This window comes from Tyto alba, unplaced genomic scaffold (assembly GCF_018691265.1).
Source record: "Tyto alba isolate M040663 unplaced genomic scaffold, T.alba_DEE_v4.0 Super-Scaffold_17, whole genome shotgun sequence".
In the NCBI taxonomy this organism is placed as follows: domain Eukaryota; kingdom Metazoa; phylum Chordata; class Aves; order Strigiformes; family Tytonidae; genus Tyto; species Tyto alba.
Window position 1 is genome coordinate 13,449,733 of NW_024881279.1, and position 25,355 is coordinate 13,475,087.

At 52.8% G+C, this 25,355-nt stretch overlaps 1 protein-coding gene across 4 annotated transcripts; it reads right to left on the minus strand.

Moving 5' to 3' along the window:
• Positions 1 to 774: 774 nt before the first annotated feature.
• SH3TC2 (SH3 domain and tetratricopeptide repeats 2) lies at positions 775 to 25,355 on the minus strand. 4 transcript variants are annotated; one of them, XM_033006251.2, is made up of 18 exons: positions 25,177 to 25,355; positions 18,497 to 18,616; positions 17,211 to 17,315; positions 16,810 to 16,937; positions 15,728 to 15,833; positions 15,232 to 15,375; positions 14,904 to 15,105; positions 14,147 to 14,220; positions 13,159 to 13,354; positions 11,999 to 12,135; positions 11,000 to 11,041; positions 9,193 to 10,896; positions 8,898 to 9,078; positions 7,256 to 7,406; positions 5,610 to 5,732; positions 4,899 to 5,049; positions 4,052 to 4,248; positions 775 to 3,725 (listed from the first exon to the last, which is right to left on the minus strand). In XM_033006251.2, exons 2-18 carry the CDS (start codon positions 18,504 to 18,506, stop codon positions 3,534 to 3,536), a joined length of 3,843 nt encoding a protein of 1,280 aa, XP_032862142.2. In that variant the 5' UTR covers positions 18,507 to 18,616; positions 25,177 to 25,355; the 3' UTR covers positions 775 to 3,533. The 4 variants fall into 4 exon arrangements, with proteins under 4 accessions (XP_032862142.2, XP_032862149.2, XP_032862135.2 ...); XM_033006258.2 differs by lacking the exon at positions 25,177 to 25,355 and adding an exon at positions 24,646 to 24,771; XM_033006244.2 differs by lacking the exons at positions 17,211 to 17,315; positions 25,177 to 25,355 and adding an exon at positions 19,579 to 19,709.

The following is a 25,355-nucleotide window of genomic DNA, read 5'->3' on the forward strand; positions in this document are numbered from 1 at the left end:
GCACCGAAGCAAAGCAAGAAGGTTCCTACAGCACCCTTCACCCTTTGGAAGTGCTGGAAAGGAAGGTGCTGCTTTTAGCAGCCATGTGAAGGCATGTGCTGCTGCACGTGGTCCCTACCAGTCCTATTTCCAGCTCGGCTGGCTGAGGACTGAAGGAAGGAAAACTCCTGGGACTCGGCATGGAGCAGAGTCACATGCGACTCAGAAATAAGTCACAAGCCACAGCAAGATAACGACACCTGGTGTAAGAGGAGACTTGATCCATCCTTTCCCTTTCCCCTATTTCTTCCTCCATCTGTTTGGGCTGGCATTATTGCTGGTGAAGGAGGGCTGGACACTGGTGGCCAATGCCCATCGTAGGATAAATACCTTCTGTGTTTCTACAGTCCTGCTCTTCCAACCTACTCTAGGAGCAACATCACAGCCCTGGCCAGGCTCTGCACCCTGCAGCATCTTGGGTGCATACCCCTTACGTGGTGCCTGAGCTCCCTCCCTGCATACACACATAGATGTCCCTGCTGTATCTGAAAGACAGACAACACCCAGTCACCGTGCCCTGGGAATGATGGACAATATCCCCCCACCCAGGAAAGGGTGGAGGATGATAATCCCCAGCTTGGATGGTCCAGAATCTGAGCCATCACCTAGTGACCTCCTCTGGCACAAAGTCCCCAAAGCATCTGTTTCTCTGCCCACAAAACCGTGCTGGTGGCTGGAGGGACGTAGTATCCTCACCCTCCCTTGCGCACAGGCCCAGGAGTTGGTATGCATGACTTACTGCTTTAAGTTTCACTTTATTTCCAAGTATTATTATGGAGCTTAATTAGCCCTGGCCACCCTGACCTCTCATCCCACTAGGAAAACAGCCCAGCTTTGTCATAGCATGTGGGAGTGGGCGGGCAGACAAAGGAGAGGGAAAATGATGTTTTATGGGATGTTCTCTAGGAGCAAGTCTCTTTTTCACCTGGCAGGCACCACAAATTTGTTTGCTGTGATTTAAAGGGGGACACATTTGGTTAAAAAACACAGGACAGATCCACAGTCCTTGCAAATCAGAATCTCTCTGACTTCATGGAGCTTAGCTGATTTAGACCAGCTGAGACACTGACCCTCTATGTTTAAACAAAACCCGTTTTTTTCTCACTGCTGCTAGGCAGAACGGCCTCAAGTTTGGCTCTGGAAGGGGTATTTTAGCAGGGATGCTCTCTGCATGATTCATCCTCCACTGGGCTTAACTTTGACAAGAACTGCAACAGCCACTGGCCACCGGTGTGGGTCTAGGGGCTCTACCATAGACAGATGCACAACCATCTTCATCCCGGCCCCCCAGGTGCAGAGCCTGGCCAGCAGCACAGCACCCACTGCTAGAACCGCTGGTAACAAAAGCCAGACTGGGCAGCAGCCTCGTGGTGGCCTCGAGCCTCACCTCAGGGACCCAAAGGGCACTGCTGAGGACCAGACAGTCTGGGTGCAGCAGCTGCTGCAGGCAAGCTGCTGTGGGGCTGGGCAGCACCCCTAAGCGCGGTGCTGGGGGTGGCAGGGGAGATGGGTGCAAATCTTGGTGCCAGAGCAGGGCACCTCTGCACCACACAGACCCTGAGGTCATCCTGAGCCATCAAAGCTTCCTTCTTCCCCCTCTCCTCAGCAGCCTGATGTCCAGTCATCGACCTGCCTTCTGGCACAAAGACGTGAGACTGTGCTTTTCCCCGTGTATGAAAAGAAAAAGGGGAACTGACATGAAAAACTGCTGAAAAGATCTTGCCCTAGCACAGTGAACACCAGCTACCTGAAATGAGAACAGGCAGCCCTGTGGAATGAGACAGGAAAGTTTGAGGGACTGATTCTCCCCTGAGCTTGCTGTATTTCAAACGAGATGAAGATTTACCTTCTCTGAGCTCAGGGCTGAGGCTCCTCTAATGGTATTGCAGGAATGCTCAGTAAACAAACAATAAAGTATTCATTGCCCCGATGATGGATACCTCACATGGATTAGAAGGGGAAAATGAACTCAGCATTTGCAAAGAGCAGCAAGGAAATAAATGTTCTGCATTTAGCATTTCCAAGCAGTGAAGCCCCATCAGGGAGGTGGAAGGACTTTGGACTTTGGAACAGGGTCTCATGTGAAGCCCCAGCTGGGTGTCTGGCCACTGGTTGTCAGCGCAAAGAGATGAGCTGGAAAAATCGTTCATTCTTCACTCTGCACCAGTCCAGACTGAAAACTGAGGTTGGTGTTATTACTTGCTTGCGTGAGGCTGCAAACGTGGGCATTTATTGCTCCCTGGTGGTGAGACAGGTTGGGGAGGAGAGCTGTGTGCTGCAACTGGTGCTGGGCAGCAGCTCTCAGGAGAAGCATCCTCAGTGCCTCCCACACCCCCTGATCACTCCACAGAGGAGATTTTGCTTCTCCTCCAGCCACGTAGCTCAGGACACTTGAAGGCAGCTTGCTGTCTGCTGGGCAGCTGACTTCTCCTTGGACTGCCAATGGTCCATGCAAAGGTACTGCAGCTGCCTCTCCCCACCAAAAGTCCCTCTGCTTCCCATCAGCACCCCTGCCCAGGGGACCTGCTGTGTGCCACAGCACAGGCCAAGTGTGCCCAGCCTCACCATCCACTTCCCGGCGCTCCTGCATCCCGTGGGGCTCTGCAGCCTGGAGAAGAGAGTCTGGGGAGGGTGCCTGCCTGCAAAACCTGGGTCAGGTCAGGACTGATGGCTCTTTGCCCATGCAGGACCCGTAGCGTGCTCATGCTTTAGATGCTGAAAGTGCACATGGGCTGTGGGGCAGAAGAGGCCACCCCAGCTGCTCCAGTGCCAGAGCTGGGGCTGACCGGCAGAGCTGGGGTGAGGGTGGGCTCTGCCTCCCCGCCCAGCTGCTGCCCACCTGCATATGGGGCTCGTCCTCAGGTGAGGCTTGACCAGCCCTTTTCATTTCTCCTCCTTTCCCTAATTCTGCCTCTCACTGCCCAAAGCTTTGGTTGTGCCTTGTACCAAAGAGGCCCCAGGCTCTGCAGAGGTTTAGGTCACAGGCATCTGCAGAACAGACAGGACAGAAACCAGATAAAAATAAATAAAGGAGTTGCTATTCAAGTTAAAGCACTTTTGGGCAGGGCTGAGCTGCCCCATGGGAACCAACGTGTGTGGGGCAGCTGGGGGGGGACAGGCAGGCACGTGGCAGCCCTCCCCTGTCCCTGTCCCAGGCAGGGCAGCCGCTCTCCTGAAATGCCATCTGTTGCTCAGCCCCGCTGTACCGCACACTCCAGCACCACTGCTGGGGCCTCATCCTGCCCAGATGCCCAGCCTTCATATGCTGCCTCGGCTGCAGTGCACAGCCCTCCTCCCAAAAAATGAGGGCAGGGTCCCAAGTGCTCGGTCCCTTGCCTGTTGGGTACAAGAAGGCCAAATGCTGCCAGCAACTTAGGATGTGGCACAGGACCTCTCCTGGGATCGTTGTTCTGGAGAGCACATGGACCCATGCCAGTGCCGTGGCATGATGCTGCTTGACGTCTCGTACTGGAGTCGCCAGGGTGGTGGGTCGGTCAGACGACGTGGCCACCTTCACTCAGCCACCTGGGCCGGTATGTGGCACAGCCCGGAGTGTCCTCGGGGCCCCGTGGGGCACTGGGGATGTCACCCAGCTTGGCGCGAATGAGGCCTTGCAGCTCCTCGTCTCCCAGCTCGGTTGCTGCGGCGAGGGCCAGGAGGAAGTAGGCTGCTGCATCCTGTTCATCCTAACCGTAAAGGACAGGGCAGACATTAGGAAGTGGTTTAACTGAAGGTCACAGGGTATAAAGGAGCTGGAGCAGAGACTTCAATGAAATGGGCTCTATATAGTTGCAGCTAAGCACCAGCACTTCTTTCCACATTGCCTTTCCCACTTCAAAACCTGGTCGTGCCAGCACTGTCTGCATTTATTCTAAAACTGCAGATAGGATGGAGAGTCACAGGGTGCAGCCATCTACACGTGTGGCTGCTCTGCCAGCAGATGTGATGCTCCACCTCCAGTTCTCTGTCAAGACCAGAGTGTTCAACAAAGACTCAAGAAAAGGTTTCCTACCTTCAGTTTGTGCAGGGTCAGGTTGCCAAGGTGGCAATACACCTTGCAGTAGTACAGGGCCTCTCCAGAACACTGCAGCAAGGGGGGACGCAAGGCAAGCGTCTTCAGGTAGCAATCTTCTGCCATCTCATACATATGCAGAAAATAGTAGACTGTAGCCAGGCGGTGGAATGCAACCAGCTCTTGCAATTGATCTCCTGGAAAAGAGTTGCTGATACAGTCAGCCTGCAGCGTGCTCACAATACATCCCCAGCCTGGCACGCCGAGCAGCTTGGGGATGCATTTTCTCAACAGTCTGGGGGCACGGGTATCTTCATAAGGAGACACTGGGTTTGAAGATGGTTCAGAGAAAACAGACTCATGGGCAGAGCTGCTGATACCAAGGCTGGACAGATTACCCAGGGAGTGTATCATTCAACCAAGGAATTTCATGGGTGATGGAAAGGGCTATTACAAGACTGGTTCTGTCTCTGACGGAATGCTGGCATTTTGCCCATTCAAACTATTTCTGTAATGGGAAAGGATGAGTTTATCAGAAGAGCCAGGGCATAGAGGAACTGTTCAGTCCTGTGCCTTCATCAGACTTCTCATGCTTCAGTGTGGCAGCAATCCTCTGCTCAGCCAGACCCACCACCGCCACGCAGAGCACTCCCATATGGCTGTCATGCAGCTTAAAAAGGGAAATGGCCTTAAAAAGATGTTACCACTTAGGATAAGAATCAACAGTCTTATGAAAGCAGGAGATCCCCCTTTCACGTGCACACTGTCCTCACTCAGAAAGGAAAGCCCATCTGCGGGAGCCAGTAATACCTTGAAGGTTCATACCTTGAAGGTGTGCATCACTCACCAACCCTGATGCTCAGTCTGGCTGCCAGCGTGGCAAACTCCAGCGCCTTCTCGTAGCCCTGCAGCCCAATCTGCAGCTCTGCCAGCTTATTGAACAGCCGTAGCTCTGTCTTAGTGGCCTTTAGTTTCCTGGCCAAGGGCACAGCACCTCCCTGAGGGGAGAGAACATGAGTCCAGGCTGTGCCTGGAGGTATTGGTACAGCACTGCCCACAGAGGAGTGATAGAGCAGCAGGAGATGGACCAAGGGCTCGGCATGGCAGGCAGATGATGGGGTGGTTGAGTGCTGCAGATTCGGGTTCTAGCCCCTTCTTTCCCTTGAAAATGAGTTTCATATCCCAGAAGCATGGCTCTCAAAACCTGAGCCTCACCCTTCTGCCCTTCCGTAGGTGCCTGACATTCTGACTCTGAGCATGTCCCCAGGAGCAACCAGCTCACAGCTAACACTACCAGGATTTGTAATGTAAGGTCCCTGTTCCCACTTCCCAAATGATCTCTGGGGTGAGCTGCAGCCTTTGCAAAATATGTCTGTGCCCCAGGCTGCCCCCCTGCAGTGATGTTTGCACTCTGGCACACTCAGAACCACCCCATCCCTACCCACACCCCATCCCTCCAGCCTAGCTATGCAGTCCTACAGCCAGCCCTGGGGCAAAACTCCCCACGGCCATCACCTTACAGAGACACAAAAGCAGAAATGCTCGGAGGGATCTGTACCCTATAAAACTCCACTGCTCGATCTCTGTTTCGGCTGCCATTAAAAAAGGTATCACCTGCTTTTTCATAAAGATCCATGGCCAAGGAGAACTTCTCCCATTTCAGAGCAGTCTGAATGGCTGCCTAGAAGGAAAAGGAACTGGAGTGAGACTTGGAAGGAGACATTTGCATATAGACATTGGTGTGATTAAATAAAACCAAGTTGTCATAAATTTGAGCCCCAGTGCTCCAAACAGCATGGGGATGGGTTGTCCAGCAGGTGTATGGGACTGTTGTGCTGCATTTGCAAGTGATGTGTGTAAGGATGGAGCCAGGGGCCAGTTAACCCATCCCTGTGCAGGGTCAGTGTGACAAACTGATCAGCTGGGATATCCAACAGCATTAGGATTTAGAGTTGGGACAGTGCAGCCAGCAGTTGTCCTGGCCCTCCTCTGTCACTGGTGTGATGGAGCCAGCATGAAGATTGCTGATGGGAACAGACAGCTTATAGAGAGGAAGGGCAGAGCCAGCAGGAGGGAGGGCAGGTATGCTAACTTCTGTGAAGAACAGTTATTTGTGCCAATTAAGCACTTGGCCCTGGTGCCACCTTCCAGCCAGAACATGTTGCTTCTTACACCATGACAATATATCATTGCCAGTGACCTTGCCTGGGAGGGGACCCCTCAGGGACTTGGACATGCCCTGCTGAGATCTGGTGTCGACTGGCCCTTCTTAATGGGAAGTCACCCCTCCTTTAGTCTCTGCCTCCCTGCTGAAACCATGAGGCAGGCAGGTGATGATGGCTCTTTTTTACGGGCCTCAGATCTCCCTTGTGAACAACAGGAAACAGTCTGACACCAAAGCTATCTATTAATTTCACCCACCTCACTGAGCAGCCACCCCGTAGCAGTAACTCGCTCCCTCTTCCACCCTGACTCAGGGACAGGCTGGTGTGGCTGATGGGGAAGGCTCCTCTCCTTGTTCCCACCACCGTGTACCTCAGTCACCCAGCCCCACCAGTTCAGAAGTGCTTCTGGGTAACAGAGTGAGGACCCAAAACATCTACATGTGTCCAGGCTGGTGCTTTGCTGGATACCCCAGCTCAGTGCAAGCCCAGCAGACCCGGCCAGCCTTCTGCTCTGCTCACTCTGGGCATAAGAAAGGATTTCGCATCTTTTAATAGAAGCTGCTCTCTGAATGAGGGACCCCTAAGATTTTATAAGCTGCTCTTCCACTTTGCAGGTCAGCTGATAAAATAACTCTAGAGATGGAAAGAAGCCAGTAGTCTTCTACTCCAAGAAGTCTCCAAGCATTTCCCTGGCACCTTACCCCTTATCTGTGTGTATTTCAATGGGAACCAGTCACCTGGCACTTCCAGCTTTCTTTCACACTCCTACATCACTTTCTTACTCAATAAATTCACTTACTTTCACCGAAGAATCCTCTAAACCCAGTGTATAGAAGGAAAGATAGGAAATTTAGTGCCAGATAGTGCATGAGTGTAGGGCAACAGATCCTCCTTCCAGCAGCAGGTTTATACTTTATACTGCTCATAAGAGCTTTCTGTTTCAGGTCTTCCAGCCCCAAAAGGCTCATACCAAGGAGCTGTGATGGGAATGCTGCTAGACAGGGTGGGGATGGGATGGCTCCAGCCACCTTCTCCATACCTGAAAGTACATTTCCACCAGCTCATCTTCCTGCATAAGATAGTAGAGCCTTCCTGCCTGCAGCCAGGCCTCTGCTGCTTTCACAGTCTCCTCAAGGTCAATGAAGATCCTTAGACTCTGTTTGGTGCAGTCCAGGGACTGTTTCAAAGCCCTGTGATGGTAACAGGCAAAAAGCCATTACAGAGAAATCACAGAACACTCCCAGCAATCAGCTGCAAAGCTACCACAACACCTCCCCACTGGCAATCCTGTTTTCTCCTCCAACAGCTGCCAAAGGTTAGAGATAAATGGGCAGCAACAGCTCTGAGCAATATGTCCTGGTAAAATCATGGAAGTTGCCATGCTTTAGTGCACATGTGTAAGTCATCTGGCAACCTTAGACCAGCCTGGGGCCCCAATGCTCAGCAGAGCCCCAAGGTATCCTGCTCCCAAAGGGGCTGCTCCCCACCTGTGTTTGTTTCAGGTGATAAAGAGGGTTTTGTCCAGGTCACCTGCAAACCCTATCTACCCCCATACACTAAGCCCCAAAGTCACCCCCAGCTACACATGAGAGCACAGGCAGGGAGTGCTTGCACCTTCATTTTCCAGACAGCACCTAGCACCGCAAACCACTTCTCTGCCTATTGCTTGTCCCTCGGTGTAGCCAAAAAGGCAGATCTGTGGCTACATGTGCAAGACCTTGTAGCTCCTTTTCCAGCCCCTGGCCACTAGAGGACAAAGGGACAAGCAGGAGGACAAGCCAGCAGGTTGGACACACTGCTGTGGCGAAGGGAGCGCTGGGCAGTGCCCAGGGCATGTTTGTTTGCTTGGTGTCTCGCCTGCCGGCAACTGGCCCCAGCTGTCCTTCGAGTCCAGGGAATGGGGTGCTTTGTGATTTTAAATAGCACCGTTCACATGACAGGCATCTGCTTCCTAAATGCCTTCCCTCTGAACTCACTGTGACCCAGTATGGGAAGGTTAACATCCAAGTTAATGACAGCCCCTGCCCATTTGTCCTTCTGGGACATGGGAGCTAGCTCTCCACTATTTGACATGGTTGTCTTCAAAGATTGAAGAAAGTCTGTGGTCTGTCCAAGTCTCTCTCTCTCCCTTCCCACCTAATCTAATCAGTCACCTGCATGTGTCAAGCAGGAGATTGAAAGGTGAGCTGATACAGGGTTTTAAGTACCTCCCTGGGGAAAATATTCCAGCAGAGATAGGAAGGGCAGACTCAGCAGCTTGAGGCTGAAGCCAGACTTATTCAAATAACAGATAAGGAACCTATTTTTACTGGTGAATGGTGATTAATCACTGGAATAAGCCTCCAAAGGAAGTGATGAATTCCCTGTCGCTGGGTCCCCTCTGATCAAGGCTGGGTGTCTCTCTGGAAAGCTGTGTTTGGCCAGATCCCAGTTCTGTCCCAACTAACAGCCCAGTGTTTGTCGGGCTGTCGCAACGCTCTGGTTGACATTGAACTGTTCCCCTCTTCACCGCACAGCGACAGCTCACAAATCTCAGCAGCACGTTAACCAGCAGCCCACCTAGAGCTACCATACACCTTCCCCACCTCTCTCGAGGGACGCCCCAGGAAAGCCACTGCTCTTGCTTTGGGTGAGCAGGGACCCCACTCCAAGAGCATCTAACAGCCACAGACAAGACTTACTCAGATGTACCCAAAGCCTGGTAGAGCTGGCTGAGGGTCTGCTGAACATTGCCTTCCAGCTCTCTGTCCTGCAGCTGCTGTGCCAGAGATACCCAGTGCTCATGGTAGGTGATGCACGCCTGGAGATTGGGGGACACTTTGCTGTAGAAATGGCAGAGAGACTCGATGATGTGAAGCTGACCTGCATGGTACAGAGAAGGGAAAAGCACGGGTCAGGGGACTGCGTTAGGGACCTGACAGGGTGCTGCACAGAGGTGAATGCTGCCCTGGCTCCCGCCAGTAAAGCTGTACTCACTCCTCGTGTTATGCCACTTTAGGGCAAAGACCAACGCCAGTTCGTAACAGAGTTTGCCATCTTCCATCCTCTGCCTGTCCACCATGGCCTGCGCTAGCCACAGCAGCACCTGCACCAACTCCATCTCCAGGTCTTCGCTGCCCTGGAGCTCAGCGTAGAGCTGAGCCGACTGGAGCAGGTAGAGCTCGGAGAGCTGGCTCGCCCCGCGCGAGAGGCTCAGCTGCCCCAGGTTAGCCAGGGCAATGGCCTGGTTCCTCTTGTTCCCGGTCTCCTTGGCTTTGTGCAGCGCCCGGAGGTAGTTCTCTGCAGCCTTTTGCACCTGCCCTTCTCCCTTGAGGGCAATGGCCAGGAGATTGTGCACAGCTCCACCCTGAGTCACGCTGTCCGTCCCGTGCAGAGAGCGCAAGAGCTGCCACAGGATGTCTGCAGCTGGGCCCGGCCGGCTGTGCAGGAGATACATCCACCCCAAAGAGAGGGAAGACTCGAAAGCCTCCTCCTCGCCCATCAGTCTGCTGAGGGTTACAGCCGTGGCTGCATAACGAACCGCCCCATCCAACACACCATGCTGGAGGTACATCCTGGACAAGATGGCACACAGCGTCCTCTGGATGGGCACAGATCTGCTCTCACAGGAGAAATGCAGTGCTTGCTTGAGATAGAAACAAGTCAGTGCTGGGATGCTGCTCCTCTCCAGTTGGCTTCCCAGGAGTTTGGAAGTATTTTGGAGGATGAAGCCAGCTCTCCAAATGGGTGTCAGTGCCCCCTTGACACCACTGGGAACAAACAACCTGGCAGAGGCCAGAGCGATATTTGGCAAGTACTTCTTGTCATACAGGTAGCTCAAGATGGGGGTGGCATCCAGTGGCATGGAACTAGTGTCTGGGCTGAGTAAAGTGGTGGTGAGACATTGAAGATGCTCGGTAAAGGGCAGCACTTCATCATTTTTGCCAAGTTGTAGGAAGAGCTTGACAATAAGGAAGCAGACCCGTGCCTCCAAGGGAGCATTACCCACAGCAATGGCTTCCCTCAGGACGTACATCATGACTTCCAGCTCATTCTCAGAACTGAAAGAACGGCCAGGCAAGCAGACAAGCAAGGCCACTGTTCTTCCCAGCAGGGAGGAGAACTTGTGCTTCATGTTCTGTTTCAAGTAGATGGAGGCAAGGTTCACATGCAATGCAGCCAACAGGGGCAGATCCCAAAAACCCCTGTCCAGGATGCTCACGGCTTCCTCAAAGTAGACTCGAGCCTGGGAGAACTTGACCTTTTTAATGCAGAGCTTACCCAAGAGGAAACAGAGCCTGACATGAGCCCAAACTGAATGAGTCCTCTTGGCCCAGTTTCTGGATGTCTCAAGGTACAAGACCAGTTCATCCTCATCAGAGAAACCATAAAAAGTGGAGTTGAGAAAGGAAAAACTGAGATCATAGAGGCTTTGAAAACTGGGCACATAACTGTCTTGGTTAAGGAAGGTCAGTATGGGGTCAAAGACATCAGCATCTTCCATGTGTCCAGCATTCAGGTCAATAAAGAACTTGGGATCATCAAAATCATCCAACTTCTCCAGGAGAACATCTTCCAACATAGCAGGGGCTGATTCACTCCCTGGGCTAGACAGCTCAGAGGTGCTAGTTGTAGCCAAGTCATTTATTTCCTCCCAGGACTGGAGCAGCTGGATATCTTTACAGTCATGGATAACAGCCTCTGGAAGGGACAGGCAAACCATTGTGGGATGTTTCTCCATGCCAAAATTCACCCTCAGAAGTCATCATAAAAGCATCCCATTCTGTCCCCTCCACATACTCACCTGACGGCACTTTTGGGAACATGGCTGTAGGTTCAAAACCATCTACACAAAGAGACAAACAGAAAGCGAAAACCACAAATCCTTGTTCAGTGTTAATGTGCAGATACAGTGCCCAAACCTCACAGAGATCTCCTGCTGCTCTGCTAAATGCCAGACCTGTATGTGGGAGAGCAGGCTTACTTCTGGCCACAGGCACCACATGCAGCAGCAGTTTCAGCCCCTCTGTCTGCTGGAGCTTGGCTCCGTGTAAGACCATGGAGAACAGCTTTTAGCTGGTGGTGAAGTGAGCACCAGTAACATTATAGTTACCTGGGAACAAACAGGTCTTATTTTTCACAGGTAGGGTTTTGTCAGCTCTATCTCTCTTAAGAGCCCCATTGTATCTATTCAGAGGTTTCAGAGATGTGTATATCTCTGACAGGTTCTACCCTGGGCTCATTGCACCTGAGCTGGCTGGTCTGGGAGGTCCCCTGAACCTCCAGGAATCCCAAGCTCAGCCCTGCATGGCCACATTGTGCTTCTAGGTAGTGAGAAGGCAAGAAATAGAGACTGGTCCAAATTAGCTGTGGTCCAAATGCCACACAGCAAGCATAGAGAAACTCAGAAGAGCACCCAGGAACCCTGAACTTCTTGGATCCTGCTATGGGCACGGAGATGATGTCACCTGCCTCTTTAGCTATGCATCCCCCTCAATATACACCCAGAAGTCAAACAGCAGCAGGGACCTACAGCCAGGATCAGTCGAGAGCAGCATCTCCTGGGGTGAACCACAGCTGAGGAGCTGCCCTGGAAGCAGAGATGACCCTTGCAAGCTGCATTGTGGTAGGGCCCAGCTCTTGGGGGTAACTACAGCCTCCATGACCAGGCTGAGCAGAGGGCTTGAAGGCTGTCTCAACCACAGCATTGCAAAGCCCTAAGCAAGGAGCTCTCTAGACGCTGCCCAGCACTGCTCTCCATGGAGAGCCATGGGACTGGGCATGTAAGAGAGGGGAAACTCACCCAGCCGGTACACAGAGGTGATGTCAGTGTGTGCCAGGTCACTGAGGAGGGTGGTGAAGTGCTGCTCGCCACCGTTGCAGGGGATGTGGAGAAAGGGAGATTTTTCTTCTTCACTCAGAAACACCAAGCCTTTTCCCCTAGGTTGAGGCAGGCATCAGGGGAAAACAGTCAGCATCTCCCCGTCTCCTAACACTACAACTGAGGTTCATCCCTCCTCTCCCTCCCACCAGAAAAGCTCTGCTGCAGAGGAATACAGAGAGTCTGGACACTTTCCCCATCAGTGCTCTCAGGTCCAGGTTCTCCATGGAGGAACTGACAGGTATCAGAGGAAAGAACCTCTTGGACTTTTTTGTCTCCATAAGCCCTTTCTGAGGCCAGGACATCACCTGATCTCCTCTCTGTTCTCTGCAGTGTCAGATAAAAGTGCTTAAGACTTGAGTAACCCTGATCCAGGAAAGCCCAACAGACCTAGTAACAGTTTAAGACTTCATCTTCCCACACACGGTCTTGGAAGAGAAACCTTTTTGGATGGGTATTGAACTGGAGCTGTGTCTTTAAGCCACCAACAAAGACAACTGTCCAGGTCATCAGAGTGGGGTTGTCACCCTCCCTCCCCAAACAACTCTTGTCTGTGTCCTTCAGAGGGTGTTTAGTTCTGCTCAGTGAGGAACTGTGGCTGTGGTTGTTCTGCCTCAACATACCACAGAAAGCAAAGGGGCAGAAGAAAGCAAATCAAGACTTGGTTTCCTCAGTGGTGATCGATCGCTCTCCCCACTCTTGCCAGACTCACAGCCCCTCAGACAAAGCTACAAAGTCAAGAACATTTCTAGGCAGAACTGTGAATCCAGATTGTCTGGTACACAGATGTCCTGGGCTGCCTTAGCATAAATCCAGGTTTATCCCAGGGCCAGGTCTGTTCCTCTCCAAGAATCACCTGAGTCAAGTGAAACACAATTCCTTTGTCTGGGCAGGCTCCTGCAGCCTGTTGGCAGCAAATCCTGGCCAAGGCTTCTGGACAGACCTCAGATGGATGCTCTATGAAGGCCTTGCAAAGCAAATCACCTGCTCTGAACTCTCACATAGCCTTGAGTTGGGACTTGGAGTCTTTCCTTCATTTTATTCTGAGTTTAATTTCATCTAGATGGTAGCAGTAAACTTACAGAGGTTCACAAGCCTCGGTACTTATGTATTGCGTTGGGACAAAGCCGATACTCCCACTGCTGACAGATTTGCCCACAAACCATGGGAGTCCTGGAATGAAGAAGCCGATGACTTCTATGCTGTCTCCTTTGGAGAAACTCAGTTCATCCCATGCTGCTCCTCTGTGGTCCTCTGTGGCTGTGCACCTGCCTTTGACTGGGAAACCAAGGCAAACAAAGGTATTTCAGTGTGAGGCCGCTGTTAAAGCTTCCTCACTGGAAAAGGCTTGGATCATTATTTCAGCTTGAGAAGGCTGCCTCTGTCCCCTAAGATTTGTTGTACTTTCAGACTTAGATCTCTGCAGATTCTTCTTGTGAGGATGGTTATAATAAAATATACAAGAGGCATGCATAAATGCCACAGACACAAAGACAGAAACCTCAGAGCTGCAGTATGGAAGGTGATTGGAACCATGGAGTGTCACAGAAGCTGCACCATCTCAACTCTCTGCCAGCAGTGGAATCTTTAACAGTGCAAATATCCATCACACTACATGCCATATTCACACCTGCAGTGACCTCCCATGTCTAGCATGCTCTGAACAGTGCCCATGTCTGGGCAGGAATGGTCTGGGGCTAATGGGTGAATAGTGGGCACAGGTTTCATGAGCACACTGGGGGGAGCCTAATTACTTAAAACTTCAGTCCTGAAAGAATTAAATGAGAGATAAAATTGCAGCAGAATAGAAAACCCCAATGGCAGAAGGATGCCACCAGCATCCCTCTGTATTCTATGTTCCCCAGATTGTCCTTCTAAGCACATGCAATTTGCAAGCTCTGGTATCCATTCAAGAGAGTCCAAAGATGCAGTTTCCCCTTAGACCACCTTGCAATGGAGTGTCCTCGTCAGAACAAGAGATGGGCCCTTTGCATTTGTGGCCAAACCCAGGTTTGAAAGAGCAGTGCCCTTCCCTGGGAAGGGCAGCTGTGTTACACAGGTATCACTCACCAATTGGCTGAGAGGTTGTCCCATTAATCTCCTGGGAGATGCCAAAACTCACAGCATAATTCTTCAGGAACCACCTGCAAGGCAAAGAGGAACCACACTGGCATTCTCTGAGCAGTCCTGTCCTCAGGACAGCACCAGGGATAGTGTCACACAAGCAGGAGAGATGTTCTGTCCCCTGGGAGTGCCAGAGCTGCTATGGAGCATGGCCAGCATGGCCAGTCCAGTAATACCTTGTAATGGTGTCACTGGGCATGGAAGGCAATTTGCACCTCACGGCTGCAGCCTCACGACACGTGCTAAGAGCAGGATAAATCTGCCAGGCTGTAAGGATTTCACCGTGTGAGTACAAGGGGGTCTGCGGGTGACTTTGGGGCTCAGGCAGGTGTCCAACATGAGGCCCCACTTTGACTGGCATTACCTAAGTCTTGGGCTATGCTTTTTATCCCAGTTATTCACCTGTAAATCACAAATAATCATGTATGATCTAAATACACGATCTAAAATAATCATGTATGATCTAAATCAGTATCATACAAGAATCATATCTGAAGTATGTCCTTGTTCTGTCACATTAACAGGACCTGAATTGTTTCCATCAGTTGTCTGTATACATAACGTATATTCTCGCAAAATTGTGTAGCTCTTGCCCATTGCCACAGGCAAGAGCAGTTTCTCACCCCAGGCTTGGTGCCAGCTCATACATCAAGATCAGGAAAGAATCTTGGCTTAAGCCCTATTATTTGGCCAGTCTACTTACTGGTAAAATGGGTGAGGTATTGGCTCTAGAGCTGTCACAGGCACCAGGCCTCGTTGACCCGTCAGCAAGGACATCCCTTCCCACTTGGACTCCTCTCCAACCTTCTTCACATGGATCAGCTCATTCTTACAATGCTGCAGGCCTTCCTCTCCCTCCTGCTCTGGCTGCCAGACACCGGGCACTGCTCTGGAAAAAAAGTTACCTGCAGATAGAAAAAGTCATGCCCAGATCAAGGGCATCAGTGAGAGGCATAGCACAGCACAGGGCTACAGCACAGCCCTGCGGAGATGCTTTTGAGGACGTCCTTACATATGCAGTCCCCTCTCACCTTCCTGGAGCAGCAGACCCATATATATGGTGGCCAAGCGATCTTCATCCACAGTAACTTTGATCTCTGTGTCCTCCATCAGAGCACAGTTCAGCCAGTACTCCTGGTCAAAGAGAAGCTGCTCCAGGCAGCTGCCCACGTACCCTAAGAAACCAAGAGGGAAAGCAGTGTTATCACCCTCCTTCACTGGGCAGGATGAAGTGCTCTTTGGATGTCTCCCAGTCTGCCATCTGCAAACATGCTGTGAGGCAACAGCCTCTAATTCTGTCTCCATCCCCAAAATGTAATAGAGGGTTTACCCAAAAGGCATCCTCCTGGGTCTCTTTCACTGATCCAGTGGTTTCATAAATCTATAGGTGGAGACCAAGGTCTTCTAATTCACATTTGTCATCTGTCCACCCTGTTACGTTACTGTTTTCTCGGTGTCAGAGAATACCTTCTCCAAAAATGCTTCTCACACTGTCTATTTAGATTCCCCACACCTTGAAAACATTACCTAAAGTCAGATAGGTGGAAAACTTCCAGACTTCTTCTATGGTTTTGAAGGTGAGGAGGAACCGATCCTCCTGTGCTTGCATACAGACCAGCCTGGCTGACAGCTCCTACACATGGAAGACAAAGCAAGATTAAGGCACGGTCCTGGGTCTCTGACAGGGGGTCTCCCTTGTCACTGTGGGAATAGTATTAGACCCTGTAATGAGACCAGGCACTCATTTATTAGCATAGTTGAGACTGAAGCTGTGTGAGGTGGTTGCCTGGGGCTAAGGGGAGGGTGTTCCAGCTGAGATCAGCCAGGAGGGATGACAACTCTCCATGGTGCAGCAGTGGGAGGGCAAAGAAGCTCCATCTCCTCCTCCAAATCTTTTCCCCTGTGGTGCACACCAGAACCACCGTGCTTTTGAAACCCAGATGCCTGAGCCATACCACACACGGGTTAATGTTCAGTCAGGACAGGCACAGCTTCTAAACTGCAGCTGAGGCTGAAAGGGAGTGCCTCGAGGAAGAAGCTCTCCTTTCCCTGTTGCTGGCACTAGTATGTCTGTACTGTTCCAGGTCTCCTGGGAAGCTCTTGCAGGGAGCTCTGGGGGGCCAGGGCCTTAAAAACCAACAGGGAAGGAGAGTTCAGTCCATGAAACATCTCTCTACCTGTAGTGATTTTTCTGTATGAAGCCAAATACTCTGAGAACCAGTGATCATGTTCAGAGATGCCACTTCCGCCTGGGACCTGAGTCTGGCATAGAACCCAGATTTGGTGATCCCAGCCCTGTGAAATGCCAGCTATTTAGACCCACCCCAGGGCCGTCTGTGTGATCCCTCAGGCAGCTCAGAGCCTCCAATATGAGGCTCCAGACATGAGGCTCAGCTTTGCATCTGCCTCTCACCTGTTACTAGTTCATTTCCCACCATCATTCCAGTCCCCTACGGAGTCCCTGGGTACAGGAACACACCCTGCAGCAGCCTTGGAGGAACTTCTCTTTCTCAGCTGAGTTTGGCATCCCATCACACATCCCATCACGCATCCAACCACGCCAGGAGCCTCCCAGTACATGCTCTGCCCTGCTGGGCTGGGGCTCCTACCTTGAACAGGGCACAGACGTCTCTGTCATCACTCTCCAGGGCCCACAGCTTCTTCCTGGCTGCTTCCTGGAGCTGGGAATTGAGGCACCGGGAGGAGCGGCTCTCAACAGAGAAGAAGAGCGAAATCTCTTGAAAAGGGAATGTGTAGGGTTAACGGGGAGAAGGAGCTCCATGCCACACAGAGCTGTCTCTGCCACATTGCCTCCTTGCAACCAGCCCCACCAGTGCCTCCAGCCCTTGTCTGGTTGTGATGGTCAAACAGCACGAACCCAGCCCGTCATCCCCCTTCAGCAGCAAAGACGAGAAACTTGGGGGATGACAGGGGGTCGGTCAGATGCGATGCCAGGCCTTGCTACATTCAACCACTGGAAATCTGGGGGATGCCAAAGGCAGCATCTTACCTTGTGGAAAGCCCCCCCCAACAGCCAGCAGCACCAAGGAGGTGTCCGGTGAGCCTTCTGCTGCCTCGGCAGCGGGGTTGCTTGGCTCCGATACCCCAGCCTTACCTAGCAAGGAGTGGGGGACACAGGAGAGCTGATGTCAAATTTTGTGGCAGAGGTCTAGGATATTCTGCCTAACCATGCCACCTGAAAGCAAAGCCCATGAGTTACACTGCAGATCTGGCTGAGGACTGTGTGAATCTGGTATCAGCCTAAAATCATGATCAAGGTTGAAGACAAGATCCTTGGGACTGATGTGTCCTAACTACATGATACCCTTGATAACTGGCCTCTTTCCAGTGGTGGAGTGGCTTTGAAGTGAGGTGACTTTCTCTCTTTGCTCTTGGGACAGACCCTCACTGAGCAGATCTGGTAGAAGGATGACGCCAAGGCACATAGTCTTTTTTGGAGGAGACCTCAGAGAGAGAGCACTTCCCCAGCACAGGAGAGCCAATGACTTGAAAAACTCTTTGCTCATCAATTTGACAGTCAAAATGAGATTTTCTTCCCCAACTGCTCTGGTCAGTATCTGAAATCCAAGCTGCATTCTCTCTACTTCACACATTGTCAACTATTGCCATAAAGGATTTGGGAACTGAAACTTTAGCTGGTAATTATGTTAATGAAGGCTGAGGCACATAAAAATCCAGCTTGCTCTTCCACAGCTGTATTGGCTGTGGAGGGATAACAAGATTAAAAAGCAATTTTTGTCAGTAATCAGATTGGACTTGTAAGACAAACATGTACCCAGAGATCTGGAGCTGGAACATGCAGCAGCTTTTCTAGGTCACTTCTGTGACCATAACTATACTCTACGGTTCTTTTTATTGAGCCAGATTTGCTAGTCTGTCAAATAAACTGTTATTTGCATGCAGAATTATAATCCTTATTTATAGTTAGCAGTAGAAAAGAATGGCCCAAGGCTGGACATGTAATGAACGGGCTGTTCTTTGAAAGAAAAGGCTCTACATTTCTCAACAACTGATTTAAACACACTTAACAAAGGACTTCATCCAGGAACTCCATCCCCTTCCACACATGGGGGAAACAGAGACAGGGAAACGAAATGAGCCAAAGGCAGAGCTGAACCCGAGCTGGTTCCTGCCCGGGCTGGGCTTGCCTGCTGGTTCCTTACTCCTCCCGCCTTTCCTCTCCTCCCTGCATCCTGGCAGACCCCGGCGAGCTCCGCTGGGTTCAGCAGGGCCTGGTGGGCAGGGGCTGGGTCCCCCTTCCCCGGGGACAGGTACCTGATGCCATGGTCTTCTCCCGCCACCATTTTCCCCGGCGCTCGGCTGCGGTGTGTTGCAGGCGGTCCCAGCGGGGCAGGAGCACGGGCGAGCGGGGGCAGCAGGAGTCACACTCTTCACCTGGGGAAGACGGGTGGTGGGGAGAGGCGTTCAGACCCCCGGCAGAATGCTCCCCGCCCAAGGGGTCTCCATATGATGTGCCGAAGGAGGTGGCAGGTCGGACACCGCTCGTGCCACCTCTGCCAGCGGCATGACAAAGCATGCTGGTGGGTCCCTGCAGAGCCAGGCAGGGGCCAGGGCTCGCTCGGGCGAGAGGAGAAATGGGTTTGTTCCCTGCAGCACTCGCCGATTCAGTGTTTATTTTTGCTTGGGCCAGGCTCAGAAAGGGAACTGGGAGCTTTTTCAAGAGACCAATTGAAACTGCTGGTGGGGAGTCGTTCCCAGTCATGCCAGTGAGTCATTTACCTCCCCGGTGCTGAAATATTTTGTAACAGTGGGCAGGAAACAGCCCCAGCCCGGAGTCAAGCGCAGGTCCTGGCACTTGGGGCTGCACTCCTGGCAGCCAGGGCTGAGGCACCCGTGGCACCCGCTGACACCGGCTCTCCCTGGGGACACGTGGCCACAGCCGTTGGCCCTGAGCCACCTCCCTCCTCCATCCCGTTAGCACAGCCCTGCTAGCTCATTTGGGCACATCGGTACAGGAATCAAGCCTCAGGGGCTGGCAGCACCCCATGGGCTCCGCAAGCCTTGCAATGCCTGGGGTGATCCTGGGCAGCAGTGGCAGCAGGACAGGGATGGCAAGGGGGCTCCTGAAAAAACAACAGCATCTTAAACCCTGAGTCATCCTCTCCCCTCCCTGGCCAAAATGCCCTGCCTCATTCCCCGCGCACCCAAATCTAGTGACACAGCAAGTGCCCAGCAAGAGGAGGGGACAGCAGTGGGCATCTTGGGAGAGGCAGGCAAGCTGCCAGAGACCCAGTGCCCAGTGCTGGAGTCTCCCCACCAGCCCCGTCAGCTCTGCAGCCACAGGTCTTGCAGCCCTGCTCAGAGTAAGGCCGTGGCATCCCCCACGGACAGCTTACCTGTGCACCCCAGGGACAGGTCCGGGTGCCAGGGGGTCCCCAAGCAGCAGCCCATGTGTCCAGCAACACGGCCAGCCCCGAGCTGGGGGGCTGCTGCTGCGCTGGCAGGGCTGAGCGCGCTGCTCGCTGCCCGGCCGGCACCGCGGCTCGGCCCCAGCCACAATGCACAATGCGCCTTTTGACCAGGCACCGTCTGCCGGCGAGGCGGGGGCGATGGGCACAGACTCAGAGAATGGTTTGGGTTAGAATCATAGAATCAGAACATCATTTAGGTTGGAAAAGACCTTTAAGATCATCGAGTCCAACCACTAATCTAACACGGACAAATCCACCACTAAACCATGTCCCTAAGTGCCACATTTACACCTCTTTTAAATAACTCCAGGGATGGTGACTCAACCACTTCCCTGGGCAGCTTGTTCCAACGCTTGACAACCCTCTCGGTGAAGAAATTTTTCCTAATATTCAATCTAAACCTCCCCTGGCACAACATGAGGCCATTTCCTCTTGTCCCATCGCTTGTTACCTGGGAAAAGAGACCAACACCCACCTCGCTACAACCTCCTTTCAGGTAGTTGTAGAGAGCAATAAGGTCTCCCCTCAGCCTCCTTTTCTCTGGGCTAAACAATCCCAGTTCCTTCAGCTGCTCTTCATCAGACTTGGGCTCCAAACCCTTCACCAGCTCCACTGCCCTTCTCTGGACATGCTCCAGCACCTCAGTGTCTGTCTTGTCGTGGGGGGCCCCAAACTGAACACAGTATTTGAGGTGGGGCCTCACCAGTGCCGAGGACAGGGGGACAATCACCTCCCTAGTCCTGTTGGCCACACTATTTCTGACAGAAGCCAGGATGCCATTGGCCTTCTTGGCCACCTGGACACACTGCTGGCTCACATTCAGCTGGCTGCTGACCAACACCCCCAGGTCCTTTTCAGCCAGGCACCTTTCCAGCCCCTCTTCCCCAAGCCTGCAGAGTTGCAGGGGTAGTTGTGCCCCACGTGCAGGACCCAGCACTGAGCCTTGTTGAGCCTCATACAATTGGCCCGGGCCCATCGATCCAGCCTGCCCAGACCCCTCTGTGGAGCCTTCCTACCCTCAAGAGGATCAACACTCCTGCACAACTTGGTGGCATCTGCAAACTTAATGAGGGTGCAAGTGATGGCCTCGTCCAGATCATTGATAAAGATACTAAACAGAACTGGTCCCAGTACTGAGCCCGTGGGAAAAAAACACTTGTATATTTATAGAAACATTTTTTTTGGTATTTTATGACAGTAGCCAGATTAAGTTCCAGCGGGGCTTTGGCCCTTCTAATTTTCTCCCTGCATAACCTCATGACATCTTTGTAGTCCTTCTGAGTTGCCTGCCCCTTCTTCCGAAAGTCATAAAATCTTTTTTTCCTGAGTTCTATTGAAAACTCTTTGTTCAGCCAGGCTTGTCTTCTTCCCCGCCAGTTCATCTTTCGGCACATGGGGATTGCTTTCTGCACCTTGAAGATTTTCTTCTTGAAGAATGTCCAGCCTTCCTGGACTTCTCTGCCCTCGAGACTGTCTCTCAAGGCACTCTCTCATCCAGGCCCCTAAACATGCCAGGGTCTCTCCCCCATTACTGTCCAAGGTGGAAATTCTGATGACTCCCCTCCTTACTTTTCTGAGAATTAAAAATGCTGTAATTTCATGATCGCTCTGCCCAAGACAGCCACCAACCATCACATCACCCACCAGTCCTCCTCTGTTCACAAACAACAGGTTCAGTGGGGCACCTTCCCTTGTTGGCTCCCTCACCCACTGTGTCAGGATGTTCTCTTCCACACACTCCAGGAATCTCCTAGACTGTTTCATCCCCACTGTATTGTATTTCCAGCAGACATCTGGTATGTTGAAGTCTCACAAGGGACCTTTAAAGACCTTGTTCCAACCCCCCTGCTATGGGCAGGGACCCCTTCCCCCAGCCCAGGGTGCTCCCAGCCCCGTCCAACCTGGCCTTGAACCCTTCCAGGGAGGGGGCAGCCACAGCTGCTCTGGGCACCCTTTGCCAGTGCCTCACCACTCTCACAGGGAAAAATTTCTTCCTTACACATAATCTAAATTTATACTCTTTCAGTTTAAAACCATTGCGCCTTGTTGTCACTGCAGACACTAGTAAAAAGCCTCTCTGCATCATTCTTATAAGCCCCCTTTAGGTATTGAAAGCCTGCAATAAGGTCTCCCCAGAGCCTTCTCTTCTCAGCCTTTCTTCTCAGGAGAGGGGTTCCAGCCCTCCAAACATTTTCATGACTCTCCTCTGGATCCTCTCTGACAGGTCCATGCCTTTCTTGTGCTGCGGGTCGCAGAGCTGGATGCAGCATCCTGGGATCTCTCAACTGTTGGCTGGCACTGCTGCCCTGTGCTGACCGTGCCCTTGCCTTGGGCTCCGCTCTTGCCCTTGCCTTTGGGAGCATGTCTCCCGGCCCACGTGGCACATTCCTCTCATTCCTCCTGCCAGCCGCAGCATGGGGAACCCCATGGTCTGCTGAGCCTGCCTGAGCTTCCAGCTGGCCCCTCCGGAGAGCTTCATCGCTGACCTCCACCCACCTCCAAAGGCCATCCTGTTCCTGACAGCGCCGCAAGCACCTGCCTCACCTGTAGGGATGCCCCGCGGGTGCTCGTCCGGCACCCTCCATCCAGGGCTGGCTGTGCAGCGGTTCTGAGACCACCTTCCTACCCGACCGAGCCGGTGCTCTCCCCATTTCCCAGCGAGGGCAGTTGGCAGCACTGCCCGCTCCCCGCTAACCTCAGTGGAGAAGAGCTACGTGCAGGCAAGCCACAGATGAGCCCTGCAAGCACAGACACCGTGGGCTCCTGCGGGGCTAGCAGGGCTCTTCTCATCCCTGAGACCAGAACTGTCTTGAACCCCAGATGCAAACACCAGGAGAGACAGATTTGGCTGCTGTGCGGGATCCCTCGGGCTGCCAAGGATGGAGTCTTATTCCCTCTTTGCTCACATGAGCTGACTTTCCCCAGCCCCCAGGACCAGGACTCAGGACTGGCTGTGTGGTTTCACTGCGCTACGGGTGGCAGATGTCTGCAGAGCATCTCTAGGGAAGAGCAACACAGCCCCTGCAAAATAAAAACCAAAGTCTAGGGAAAGAAGCACAGATAGGGAGGTCTTTTAGGGACGGACCTTTACTTCAGCAAAAAGCCAATGCCAGTGCCACCACAGCAGTGACTTGGTTGTTGTGGTATACTCCAGGAGTGTTGCTGCTTTCCCAGACAGCCAGGCTGCATCCCAATGCATGACAAGGCCTTGAGCTTCTCTAGAGTAGTGAGTAATTACTCCAGTGAGTAATTTCTCACCAGACAGATTCCCATGCCGTGATGGGGGCTGCCTGGCACTGCTGCAATACCCCTAAAGAAAAGCATGAGGAGTACCTAGCTGTGGGACAGGCTGTAGCAGGATGGAGTCCATGTTCATGGAGCTGGCTGGGAAACTTCTAACAAAAGTGAAGTCAAACCAAAAGGCTTTGCAGGGAGGATTGCACCGAGAGATGTTCCTGTGCAGTCCTGGCCAGGCACCAGCCTGCCTGCCCAGGAGAAGGCTAAAAGAGTGGGGATTTCTAGTCTTTATCAGGAGAAACCAGATGTCAAAATGTTGGGGTTGCCTGAAGAAGGGACCATCCTCCTCATCTTCCTTGCTGCAGCTCACCCACCCTCCTGAGCCCCAGACATTAGGGTGCAAAGCACTGCGGCTCTCTCCGGGCGTGCTAAACTCAAGCCGATGTTTCCCATGTGAAGCTGCGTGGCTGCAGGGAGCTGCACGAAGGTGAGCTGCTGGGACAGGCTGGCGCTGCTCTCCCTGTGGCAAGAACACTGTCTGTTCCTGTTGCACACTGGCTCTGGAAAGCTCCACATTTAGAAAACTCCCCCAGTCGACCTAGAGATGCTCTGAAGATGCAGGAAACAGAGGGGGAATTCAGATCCAGGCACAGGTTTCAGCCTGACTGTGCTCAGAGCACACAGCTTGCGTTTCTATGAAGTCAGACACATCTTCACACAAAAGATGTTGCTGTTTTGGGCCCATGTGGTCAAAGTGGTCAGTGCTCGAACAGGGCAGGTGTTTTCAGACAAAGCCTTTTGCTCCACTCAGAATGCTGTTTGTTTTAGCAATACTTGCTCACCAATTAGTGTAAAATTCTTCTACGCAGGGAATTTTTTTTTTAAATCAACAGAATGTTATGTTTCATTTTCTAAATAAAAATGTCTTCCATTGTAGTTCTGAAATGTCTTTTTGCTTTTAAGTTTACCTAGAAAACTTAGTGCCTTAACCCACCCCTCTGCGAGCAAAAGTATCAACCTCCTGTTTGACCTGAAATGGAATTTTCCTTTTGGCCAGCAACCCAAAAACCTCCTGTTCCACTCCCTACCCTGCTGCTTACGATACCTGAATCTCCCCTGGAGAGCCCCCACTGCTGCAGCTGAAGCCCTCAGCCTGGCCTCCCTGGAAAAGCCCCGTCCTAGGAAGTACAGAAGCAGTTTCCCGGGGGTCTCTGCTCCCTTTGTAAAATTGGTGTAGCCAGGCGGGGTAGCCCCTGGAGGCAGTGCACCACCTGGGAACGCTTCCCTCCCCAGGGCACAAAACAGGAGGCAGGGTGACAGTCCGGGCACACTTTGTCTGGGGGGACATAGCTGCTGCAGACACTGTTGGTCTCCAGGACTGTCACGCAGCAGCACCCTTCCCTGGGACCAAATTCGCTTTCCGAAATCCAGCGTGTCTGCTGTGATTTCTCCTGTCCTTCTCCTACCAGTCCCTGGGTACAGAGAACCCAAACCAAATCTATCCTTCCCCAGTGTGCTCATCACCACCATGTCTGAGCCTCCAATTCAGCTGGGACCAAAAATGCAAACTCTCTGCCCCAACCTGGATTTACGCAGCCGTGTCCCTGCACTGGACGGCTCCAGCCACCTGCAGCCGCCGCGTCCCGGCTGTGTTTGCTCAGCTGGGGACGAAGGGCACCGGCGTGCGACCGGCACCCAGCGAGAGACCCAGCACGGCGGCTGCAAGGGCAGAGCGGCGCAAGGGGCTGTACTGACCTGCTCCTCCACACGTGCCTGCGCAGGGCCCCTTGCTCTGCTCCCCAGTACCGCTTTCCTCCCGGAGAACTCCTGGCCACGAAGCTCCAAGCCGAGTCCCCCAAGGGAACGCTGCTGCCGCGCACACCCGTGTGTGCGCACGGGGCTGTGTACGTGTTTGCGAGGCGGGCGAGCGTGCCCAGCACCGCCACTCCCTCGCATGAGGAAAGGAATTTCTTCCAAGAGTGGCTTATCATCTTGGGAACCTCCGCTTCCCAGCAGAGCCGCCAGCACGGAGGTCAATGAGTTACCCAGAGTTATGCTATAAACAGCCCAGCACGCCGGCAGACCGCCGGCTCCCGAGGGGAAGCACAAACGCCCAGGCACCACCTTCGCCTGTCTCTTCAGTAAACAAGGGCCGGCAAAGCTGCCCACGGGCACGGTGGCAAGGAGCAGCTCAGGGCTCTGCTCAGCCCCAGCGTCACCGCACCGCCCGTGGGTCCCTCCCGTTGCAAGCTGCTGCTTTGCTTAAGCAGCCTCTCCCGGACTCACCTGCCCCCTGCACCCAGCCTTGTGTCCTTGGGGTTCAGGACCATCCGTTCCTCGCTGTGCACCGGCTGCCTCTGCTATAGCAAAGCCCCAGGGAGAGCCTCTACCTGCATCACGGTTTGGGCATCCTGGGGAGGTGGCAGAGGCACTCAGCTCTGAACGCCCCTTCTTCTCTGACAAAA